The sequence below is a fragment of the Equus asinus genome, chromosome 3 (genome assembly GCF_041296235.1).
Source record: "Equus asinus isolate D_3611 breed Donkey chromosome 3, EquAss-T2T_v2, whole genome shotgun sequence".
Classification (NCBI taxonomy): domain Eukaryota; kingdom Metazoa; phylum Chordata; class Mammalia; order Perissodactyla; family Equidae; genus Equus; species Equus asinus.
The window spans coordinates 53,694,476-53,706,912 of NC_091792.1; the positions used below are offsets into that span (position 1 = coordinate 53,694,476).

The window sequence follows — 12,437 nt, forward strand, 5'->3', positions numbered from 1 at the left end:
AAAAACAATCAGAACAAAAGAATATAATAATGTAAATGAAAATTCACTAGAGGTAATTAACAGCAGAGTAGATGACACAGAAGAATGGATCAGTGATCTGGATGAAAGAGTAGAGGAAACCACTCAAGCAAAACAGGAAAAAGGAAAAAAAAATAAACAAGAATGAGGGCAGCCTAAGGGACCTCTGGGACAACATCAAGCACACTAACAACCATATTATAAGTGTGCCAGAAGGAGAAGAGAGAGACAAAGGGGCAGAGAATCTATTTCAGGAAATATTAGCTGAAAACTTCCCCAATCTGAAGAAGGAAACAGACATTCAGGTACAGGAATCATAGAGAGCACCAAACAAGATGAACCCAAAGAGACCCACACCAAGACACATTATAACTAATATGTCAAGAATTAAAGATAAAGAGAGAATCCTAAAAGCCACAAGAGAAAGGCAATAAGTTACATACAAAAGAAACCCCACAAGGCTATCAGGTGACTTCTTAGCAGAAATCTTACAGGGTAGAAGGGAGTGGCATGATATATTCAAATTGCTGAAAAGAAAAAACTTACAGCAAAGAATACTCTACCCAACAAGGTTATCACTCAGAATGGAAGGAGAGATAAAACAGTTTTCCAGAAAAGTAAAAGCTACAGGAGTTTATCACCACTAAATTGACCTTATAAGAAATGTTAAAGGAACTTATTTAAATGGAAAATAAAAGACCACAAATAGGAATAATAAAATTATCAAAGACAAAAGTCACTCGTAAAGGCAAATATACAGTAAAGGTAGTAGATCAACTGCCTATAAAGCTAGTATGAAATTCAAAAGACAAAAGGATTAAAAATATCTATCTACATAATAAGACATTAAGGGATAGACACACCAAGAAAAAAGGGTTAAATATGATATCAAAAACATAAAATGTGGGAAGAGGGGAGTAAAAGTGTAGGGCTTTTAGTAAGAGGTCAAACTTAAAAGACCATTAGCTTAATATAGATTGCTGTTTACATAGGTTATTATATGTGAAACACATGGTAATAACAAACCAGAAACCTATAACAAATACTCAAAAAAATTAAGAGAAAAGAACCCAAACATAATACTAAAGAAAACCATCAAACCACAAAGGAAGAGAGCAAGAGAAGAAAGGAACAGAGAACTACTAAAACACCCAGAAAAAAAAATAACAAAATGGCAATAAGCATATTCTTATCAATAGCTACTTTAAATGTAAATGGACTAAATGCTCCAATCAAAAGGCATAGGGTGGCTGATGGATAAAAGAAGCAAGACCCATATATATGATGCATACAAGAGACACATTTCAGACCTAAAGACACTCACAAACTGAAAGTGAAGGGATGGAAAAAGATATTCCATGAAAATGGCAAAGAAAAGAAAGCTGGGATATCAATACTTATATCAGACAAAATAGATCTTAAAACAAAACCTATAATAAGAGACAAAGACAAGCACTACATAATAATAAAGGGAACAATCCAACAATAGGACGTAACACTTTTAAATATCTATGTGTGCAACATAGAAGCACCTAAATATATAATGGCATTATCCACAGACATAAAAGGAGAAATAGACAGCAACACAATAAGAGTAGAGGACTTTAACATTCCACTTACATCAATGGACATCTAAACAGAAGATCGATAAGGAAACACTGGCCTTAAATGACACAGTAGACGAAATGGACTTCATACATGTATACAGAATGCTCCATCCAAAAACTGAAGAATACACATTCTTTTCAAATGCACATGGAACATTCTACAGGATAGATCACATATTAGGCCACAAAGCAACTCTCAAAAGATTTAAGAAGACTGAAATAATATCAAGCATATTTTCTGACCAAAATGATATGAAACTAGAAATCAACTGCAAGAAGAAAACTGGAAAAGTCACAAATGTGTAGAGATTAAACAAAATGCTACTAAACAACTATTGGGTCAACGAAGAAAGCAAAGAAGAAATAAAAAATTACCTGGAGACAGATGAAAATTAAAATACAACATACCCAATTTTATGGAATATAACAAAAGTGGTAATGGGGGGAAAATTATAGCAATACAGGTCTACCTCAAAAAACAATAAAAATCTCAACTAAACAACCTAACAGTACACCTAAAGGAACTAGAAAAAGAAGAGCAAACAAAGCCCAAAGTTAGTAGAAGGAAGGAAATAATAAAAATCAGAGTGGAAATAAATGAAATAGAGACTAAAAGACAATAGAAAAGATCAATGAAACTAAAAGATAGTTCTTTGGAAAGATAAGCAAAATTGACGAATCTTTATCTAGATTCACTCAGAAAAAAAAGACAGAAGTCTCAAATAAATAAAATCAGAAAGGAAACAGAAGAAATTATAACAGACACCACAGAAATACAAAGGATTATAAGGGAATTCTAGGAAAATCTATACACCAACCAATTCAATAATCTAGAGTAAATGGATAAATTCTTAGAATCACACAACTTTCCAAAACTGAATCAAGAAGCAATAGAGAATTGGAATAGACCAATCACCAGTAAGGAGATCAACACAGGAATCAAAACCTCCCAAAAAACCCAAGTCCAAGACCAGAAAGCTTCCTCAATGAATTCTATCAAACACTCAAAGAAGACTTAATACCTCTCCTTATCAAACTCTTCCAAAAGATTGAGGACGATGGGGACACTTCCTAACTCATTCTTCAAGGCCAAAATTACCCTGAGACCAAAACCAGAAAAGGACAGCAGAAAAAAAGAAAATGATAGACCAATATCAACGATGAACATAAATGCAAAATTCCTCAAGAAAATACTATCAAAATTGAATGCAACAACATGTTAAAAAGATCATGCACCATGATCTAGTGAGATTTATTCCAGTGATGCAGAGATGGTTCAACATCCATAAATCAATGTGATACACCACATTAACAAAATGAAGAATACAAATCACATGCTCATGTAGCCACCCCTGACACACGAAGGGTTAATAATCACTGGAAAAGGCTTGCCAACAAACTGTGACCGAGAGGTGAGAAGGCCAGTTAGCCAATGATGGGTAAGACCTCCCAGGGGTGGCAACCTAAGCCAGGCACTGGTCGCCCAGAGGCACAGATGGAGACACGATATCGTGAGCAGGAGGGACTGTTGCCTAGGAGGTCTTGCATGCTCCGAGATAAAATATATGAGCACAGCAATAACATGATAATATCAAAACAGAGGCCAAGGGAGGGCTCCTTGAGAAATCACTAAGAATTCTTGGCATTCGCTAATTACATTGTCCAGAACTCCTGTGTATGTTTAACAGATGTAAGCTATGTATATATTGAAATGCTGGTTATAATAAACTCAGAGTGGCCATCAGCCCTCTCCGCATCTATCCTGATGTGTACATTGGATTGCAACACCGACAGCTCATCTTAATAGATGCAGAGAAAACATTTGACAAGATACAGCATCCATTTATGATAAAGACTGAATAAAACATGTATACATGGAAAGTATCTCAAAATAATAAAGGCCTTATATGACAAACCCACAGCTAACATCATACTCAATTGTGAAAACTGAAAGCTATCCTTCTAAGAACAAGAACAAGACAAGGATGCCCACTTTTGCTGCTTTTATTTAACATAGTATTGGAAGTCCTAGCCAGAGAAATCAGGCAAGAAAAAGAAAAGAAGGATCCAAATTAGAAAGGAAGAAGTAAAACTGTCACTACTTGCAAATTACATGATTTTATGTATAGAAAAATCCAAAGCACCCACCAAAAAACTATTAGGAACAATAAATGAATGCAGTAAAGTAGCAAGATAGAAAATCAACATATACAATCAGTCACGTTTCTATATGCTAACAATGAAATAGCAGAAAGAGGAATTAAGAATACAATCCCATTTACAATCACAGCAGAATAATTTTACCCAATCACTTAGAATAAAGTTAACCAAAGAGGTAAAAAACCTGTACACTTAAAACTATAAAACATGTTGAAAAAACCAAATAAGACACAAAGAAATGGAAAGGTATTCCCTGCTTGTGGATTGGAAGAATAAACATAGTTAAAATGTTCATACTTCCTAAAGTAATCTAAAGATTCAAAGCAATCCCTATTAAAGTCCCAGCAACAATTTCCACAGAAATAGAACAAAGAATTCTACAATCTATATGGAACAACATGAGACCCTGAATAGCTAAAGGAATTCTGAGAAAAAAGAACAAAGCTGGAGGTATTGTACTCCCTGATTTTCAAAACATCCTACAAAGCTATAGTAATCAAAACCGCATAGTGCTGGCAGAAAAACAGACACACAGATCAATGAAACAGAATTAAGAGCCCAGAAATAAGTTCCCACATGTATGGACAGCTAATTTTGACTAAGGAGCCATGAATATACAATGCAGAAAGGAAAGTCTCTTCAACAAACAGTGTTGGGAAAACTGGACAGCCACATGCAAAAGAATGAAAATAGACCATTATCTTACACCATATACAAAACTTAACTCAAATGGATTAAAGACTTGAATGTAAGACCGGAAACCATAAAACTTCTAGAAAACATAGGCATATGCTCTTTGACATAGGTCTTAGCAGTACCTATGTGAATACCATGCCTACTTAGGCAAAAGAAACAAAAGAAAAAATAAATGGGACTACGTCAAACTAAAATGCTTCTGCATAGCAAAGGAAACCATCAACAAAAGGAAAAGATAATGTAACAACTGGGACAATATATTTGCCAATCATGTATCTGATAAAGAGCTAACATCCAAAATATACAAAGAACTCATACAACTCAATGACAAAAAATAATGCAATTAAGAAATGGGCAAAGGATCTGAACAGGCGTTTTTCCAAAGAAGATATACAGATGGCCAACAGGCACATGAAAAGATGTTCATCATTAATCATTAGGGAAATGCAGGTCAAAACTACAATGATATATCACCTCTCGCCTGTCAGAATGGCTATAATTAACAAGAAACAACCAGTGTTGTAGAGAATATGGAGAAAAGGGAACACTCATGCATTGCTTATGGGAATGTAAACTGGTGCAGCCACTACAGAAAGCAGTATGGAGATTCCTCAAAAAATTAAGAATACAAATACCATATGATCCAGATAGTCCACTTCTGCATGTTTATCCAAAGAACACGAAAACATGAATGCAAAGACATTTGCACCCTATGCTCATTGCAGCATTATTCATAATAGCCAAGACTTGGAAACAACCCAAGCATTTATCAAGGGATGAATGGATAAAGAAGATGCAGTATATATACACAATGGAATACTACTCAGTCTTAAAAAATGAAATCTTGCCGCTTGCAACAACATGGATGGACCTCGAGGGTATTATGCTCAGCAAAATAAGTCAGACAGAGAAAGTCAAATGCCATATTATTTCACTCATAAGTGGAAGATAAAAACAACAACAGCAACAACAAATAAACACATAGATACAGCAATTAGGTTGTTGGTTATCAGAGGGGAATGGGGTGGGGGGAGAGTGAAAGGAGTGAAAAGGCACATGTGTACGATGATGGATGTAATTAGTCTTTGGGTGGTGAACATGATATAGTCCACACAGAAATAGAAATATAATGATGTACACCTGAAATTTATATAATATTATAAATCAATGTTAATTAAAAAAAAGAACTCGTACATACTAAGAACTGACTGAGGCATGACAAAGAAGTAACTAGTGAATGACAGCAAAACTCTTGTTATAGGTAAAATACAATTGCAATGCATGTTATAATGTAAAGATTTACCATAAAATTACAAGATTGCAAAATATATTTTTTCTTACCTTTGAGAGAGAAAATTTCTTTTTAAAGTTTTCCACACAAGGAGGAAGATAACGTCTTCCAAAAAGATTTGCTAACACCACCACTAAGGTTTCCATCACATCTTCAGAAAATGTCTTTCGGCCTGTTTAAAGAGTTTAATTTTTCAAAACTTTGTAGAACAAAATTCGTCATTTCATAAAAACACTTTGCCAGTTCTTAATACCTAAACTTAAAATTTCAAGGTAAGTCACTATCCAGATTTTTGGTGAACCTATAATAAAGTACAATATTACTTTGTAACAATGCAGACTAATAGAACTCCTACTGACATAGATTGTTGGTATCATTGTATCTACTGTTAGCTGTAAGTACCTAAAAAAGAAATAAACAGCCGTTTGCCCTTTAGTTCCAGAATTGCCCCAGATTCCATCATGGGCTTCAAACATTCCCTTTGTTCAATCTGTTCCACTCAGTTTTTCAACTCTGTTCAAAACCCACTGATGAGTGAAGGCCTTATGCTGCTTTCCAAATTCTTTGTCTGCCGTAAGAGACCATACATTATCCCAAACCACTCTCTCTTTGGCACATGTAACAGTCCAAAAAGAGCTCACAACTGCTCCAATGACGTGCTTTTCCTCCTGATATTTTCTCTCCCTGGAATACTTTTTATTTCCTATATTTTCATAAGCCCAATTGCCTGTAGTATTTTAGGGATTAAATCTCCTTGAGGGAAAACTTACGTCTGATTCCTGATTTACAATCTGCCACCGTATTTAGCAGAGTGTCATGCCCACACAGATAGCCACCTAATCAGTAGTCAGTAATGAATGAGAAAATGACTGCCTCCCGCTGCTGGAGAACTGTGAGCACGAAGAGTGGAGCTGTCCAGCTTCGTGGGGAAAAAGAGTCAACTTGATGTATTTACACTGACAGCATCATGGCAAATTCTGTGTTTTTATTTCTTTAACATTGTGATACACTTCACACAATACTTGTGAAATTAGTAAAATTCAGTGATGATTACTTTCTATGATCCTTTCATGAAAAAATATAGATTAATGGGGATTAAAGGCTTTATGGTTTGATCCGTTAGTAGTTCTAAGGTATGCTATATAATGTTTTAATTATTTCATATTATTATAACAAATGTTGATAATTTACTGAAAATAAAATGAATAACAGAATATTAATTATATAGTCCAGGTCTCAGATGTCATCATTTGAGTTTGGATTACATCACTTTATATTTCTCTCTAGCTGATGGCATTATCTTACAGTTAGGAAAAAGGGAAAAATACTTTATAATTAAAAAAAAGAAGTGATTACAAATGACAATATTGTGATACCAATATATTTCTATAATCTATATTTGACTTCTGTTACTTCATATTTTACTATGATACAGCTAATGATTAGGACCTAAATGTGAGATATCATAAAGAAGCCGGTTTTCATGTCAATGACCAGATATAAAAAGGACAAAATTAGTGATTTTACATATATTACTGTAATTTATTTCAATTGATATACATTAAAAATCTTGTGATTTCATAAAAATAATGTTTATTATTCTAAGGGTTTATTTTTAAAAATCTAAACTATATTAAATGATCATTGAGAGTATTTACATTTATAGGATACATATTTAAAAATGCACCACATTTATATTGATGTTTTTATAAACATATTTAATGATATAAAAATAAGAAAAATGTTCAAAATACGTTAAGAGAAAAAGCAGTTAGAAGTTACATACCATACAAAGTGAGTGAAGTTCTGGGGAATGTGTGGGTATATGTAAATACAAATGTGTGGGCTCTGTGTGTGTGAGTGTGTGTGTGTTAGCACACACCATTCAATGAGTAGAAGTGTGGGGAAAGAATACTTGCTTACCGTCTATGCTGATTGGAATACACAACTTGTGAAATAAACCTTTCACCAGCAAGCTTACTAGAACGAAATTTGCAGGTTCATGGTAGTGCAAATGGGACACAAGTCCAGCATATCCAATGGGAACACATTCTTCATTCAGGTATCCCTAGAAATCAGTTTTAACACATTAACCTCAGTCTCTAGATCTCAGAAATATCAAACAAATAAGTCATTAACATAGGAGATTTCAGTACAGAATTAAAACTGTATACTAATATCTTAATTTAGTGGAAATACATTTAAACCTTACCTCTGTGACCAAGAATTGCAAAGAATATATGAAGTAAAATTTTAACATGCACTCAATCTTTGGTCGCTTGAAGGACATCAATGAATGCTGGAGAACTGATAATGCCTATACATACATACATCAAAACATCAAGTTAGATATTAAGCAGAATTTATAGTGTGTCTTCTAAATGCAATATCCAAAGGACAATTAGGCATTTCTATTATAGAACATGGTATTATATATACTTATGTACTATACATAATATATAATATATTTTTACATTTTTTTAATTTTCTTTTTTTCCCCTGAGGAAGATTCACCCTGAGCTAACATCTGTGCCAATCTTCCTCTATTTTGCATGTAGGCTGCCACCATAACGTGGCCACTCATGAGTGGTACATGTCCACACTAGGCCAAGGAGCCAGCCTCTATTTTTACATTTTTAAATTTGGCATTGCATATTGCTCTATTATATTATTTATTATAATCATTTCATCCATAATGTTTTTATTATATATGTATTTGTTTAATAGACACTGGTAAGAGAAATTTAGAGAAAGAGATGAATAATTACAACTTTACACATGACAGGTGAGAAGTAAACATAAGGTATAAAAATGTAAAACAAAGAATCATGAACATTTCAGTATCTTGTCATTTTCAACTATTAGTTATTTCTTTGAAATTTGATTTTTAATATGTTTTAGACCAGACATATTTACAGAAAAAAAAGGTCTCTTTTCTAATATGTACACAGCCCAGGGGTAACGTTAATTGGAATATCATAAGGTTAATTTTCCTTGTTTGAAAGCATGAAAGTTAAAGGCACATTTTTGCATTGACTAAGGGTACTGTAAAATAGAATCAAATGTTACAGTGAGTTTATTTAAAACACATTGTTTTTTAATTCACTTCAGCTTATATAACTTACATAGTTTATTATAAAATTGAGCTGAAATGGTTACATTTATTAAGCTAATTTAAATAGTATGAAACAGAGTACCTTGGCTTTGGCATCCTCTTTGTCATTTGCTTTGGCAACTAACAGCATAAGTCTGAGAACCAAGGATATGCTTAGAGGAAACTGACCCTTCAGTTTGGGCACATTCGACTTTAAGAGCCTTTGTATCTTGGGTAACGGAATATCATAGAAGAACACATTTCCTATGAGATCTTCTCCACGTCTTCCTGCACGACCCGACATCTAAAGAGATGTTCACGTAACTTTTAAATCATTTCAAATCTTGTCTTTGTAAATGGTTAATGTCTAACTAACCTATACCAGCTGGAACATTAAACTTTCGAAATCTTGAAAGAGTTCTTTGTTGCTTGGAATGTTAATTTTAGCAAAGTTTAAAATATTATTTTATTTTACAAATATATTATTAAAATACGTTTGCTTTTTGAGTAATGCTTATGTTTAAAGATGATAACTTTTAAAGCAGGAGGATTTACTGTCTTCTTTACCAATGCATTTCCAGAAACTAGTCTGAATGGAGAACGTTTGTAGACACTCAATTTATAGTTGTTGGTGCATGGCACCAACTGGGCGCTCAGAAGATGTGCTTACCTCTTCTTCAGACTTTTTTTTTAAGTTCAGTAATATTTACCAAAGCAGGGGAATTCTCAAGAAAATTAATCTATCTAGCCAGTCAATGATTATTCAAAATGTACTTAAATATAATCATCTTCATAAAATGTCATATATCTGAAACCTATTTTTAAATATTTATATAGTCCCCAAATGTTTCAGGATAAACATGGTTTATCTTGGCTTACTGAATAGATGTTCTAGAGCTCTACGTACACAAATGTAACAAAAGGGATGTCTTATAAATACCTGCCGAAAGTTCAAGGCATCCAAAAACACAGAATCTTCCATAAAAACAACAGATTTGCATGGCATATTAATTCCTAAAGCAAGAGTTGAGGTAGCTGTTACCACCTATGGGTGCAGGGTAGATAAAAGAAAAACAAATTTAACGTAGAATACAGAGATGTATGTATAGGCACTAAATATTGACTAGATAAGACCCCCAGAAATTATGTTTATTGAGTAAAAGTCCAATTGGAAACCAACGTCACAAAAAATACAAACTCTACATTTTCTTTCGGATTATGTAACTGTATCATAGAGATCATAGAGATTCTTATTCTCCTTAATGGTTTTCCTTAATATTACAATTATCTAGCATTTTCAGACTACAGAATGATGTGAAATGAAAGCCATTCAGTAAGCATTCTTTTTTTTTGCGTAAATAAAAGCAATAGGTTATAAAAGGAGTATCACTTTTGCATTATAAGATTTCTAAGTAGAGAAGATAGTGGGGGATAAACTCAAAGAGAGAGCAGGAACCAGGTCACATCAGGAATTAAAAAACCACTCTAAGGAGCTTAGATTTTAAGAGAAAGAGGAGTAGCGCGATATAATTCATATTTATAAGAGAGCTTTGGCTGGTCTGTGAACTAATTTTAGGGGGTGATGAATGGAAGCTGAATGATGCGATAGGAGGCGTTTGACTTATTTCTAGACAGATGAGAGATGATGGTGTCATTGAGCAGAAAATAGTGTTCTCAGTAGAGAAAAGACATATGAATAAAGTATATTTCCTGGGATTTTTGCTTTCCTACCTCAATTTTACAACGCTATTTTGACTCACATTTTTTAGAAAAAATTGAAGCTATCAACTGGAATCTGTCTTATCTTTATCTTATGCCAAACCTACTTGAGGTTGCTCATATCATTTCTTGCTTCTCTTTTAGCCTTTCTTGTCTTCAAAATAGACACAGTTATGGTTATGTATTTTTCTCTAAGTAGTACTTTAGCTACACCACATCAGTTTGGCAATATAGTGTTTTATTTATCTATCAACTCTATATTTTCTTATTTCTACTATAATTTCTTCTTTAACTATTTTGAACTTGTGATATTATGTAAAACGTTACATTAGTATACCTTCCTAATAATGGAACCATCTGTACCTCTAGTAATGATTTTATCTTAAAATACATTGTGTTTGATATAAACATAGCTATACCAGCTTTCTTTTGGTTATTATCTGCATTTTATTTTTCTTCCTTTCAATCTCTTTCCTCTTCTTAAGTTTTAAATGTATCCCCTTATAATCAACACCTAGGTGGATACTTTGTTAAACAAGTAAAAAAAATTTCCTCTTAGAGTTAATTTCATATACATCCAACATATTTAATGTAATTGTTATATTTGATGATCTAGCTACCAGTTTATATTTTGTTGTCTATTCCTCACAGCATTTTAAATCTTTCTGTCTGCTTTATTACCTTTTTATTGAGGTGAAATTAACATATAACATTATATAAGTTTCAGGTGTACAATTTTATAATTTGACACCTGTATACAATGCAAAGTGATCTTTGGATAAACACCCAGAAATAGAACAGCTCTGAGCTAACCTTTGCTCAGATGCTAACATACACCACCAATCCTCCTCTTTTTGCTGAGGAAGATTTGTCCTGAGCTAACATCTGTGCCCATCTTCCTCTATTTCATATGTGGCATGCCTGCCACAGCATGGCTTGATAAGGAGTGCATAGGTACACACCCAGGATCCGAAGCAGCAAACCCCAGGCCAAGGAAGCAGGGCACACAAACACAACCACTGTGCCACCGGGCAGGCCCCTCTAGTCTTAAATTTTTGAGGAACCTCCATACTGTTTTTCATAGTGACTGTACCAGTTTGCGTTCCCACCAGAAGAGTATGAGGGCTCCCTTTTCACTCATATGTGCAATCCAAAAAACAAAACAAAACGAACCAACAAACAAAACAAAAAACAAACTCATAGAAACAGAGAAGAGATTGGTGGTTACTAGAGCGGAAATAAGTTCGGGGTGGGGGAAATGGATGAAGATGATGTGTGGTGATGGATGCTAACTATACTTTTGACGGTGATCACTTTGTATTTTTTATTGGTTTGTAATATTATATAAATTTCAGGTGTACATCATTCTATTTCTATTTCTGTGTAGATTACATCACATTCACATCACCATATACATGTGCAGTTTTACCTCTTTTGCCATCTCCCCTCCTCCTTTCCCCTCTGGTAACCACCAATCTGTACTTTGTGTCTATATCTTTGTTTGTTGCTGTTGTCGTTTTCTTTTTATCTTCCACATATGACAGAAATCATACAGTATTTGTCTTTATCGATCTGACTTATTTCACTTAGGATAATGCCCTCAAAGTCCATCCATGTTGTCAGAATGGAAAAACTTCATCTTTTTATGGCTGAGTAGTATTCCATTGTATACTTATAACACGTCTTCTTTATCCATTCGTCCATCGATGGACATTTTGGTTGTTTCCAAGTCTTGACTATTGTGAAGAATGCTGCGATGAACATAAGGGTGCATATATCTTTTTGAAATAGCTTTTTATAATTTTTGGATAAATATCTGGAAGTGGAATAGCTGCATCATATGGTAGTTATA

General features: G+C 33.7%; 1 protein-coding gene across 5 annotated transcripts in view; it reads right to left on the minus strand.

The window, feature by feature from the left end:
* LOC106837751 (probable ATP-dependent RNA helicase DDX60) overlaps positions 1-12,437 on the minus strand; it is a 223,710-nt gene that overhangs the window by 18,540 nt on the left and 192,733 nt on the right. For all 5 annotated transcript variants that reach the window (XM_044766994.2, XM_044766993.2, XM_044766992.2 and 2 more), the window contains 5 exons: positions 9,807-9,911; positions 8,970-9,170; positions 7,985-8,089; positions 7,696-7,840; positions 5,823-5,944 (listed from right to left, as the gene is read on the minus strand). In XM_044766994.2, coding sequence (XP_044622929.1) covers positions 5,823-5,944; positions 7,696-7,840; positions 7,985-8,089; positions 8,970-9,170; positions 9,807-9,911 — 678 coding nt within the window. The remainder of the gene's footprint in view (positions 1-5,822; positions 5,945-7,695; positions 7,841-7,984; positions 8,090-8,969; positions 9,171-9,806; positions 9,912-12,437) is intronic.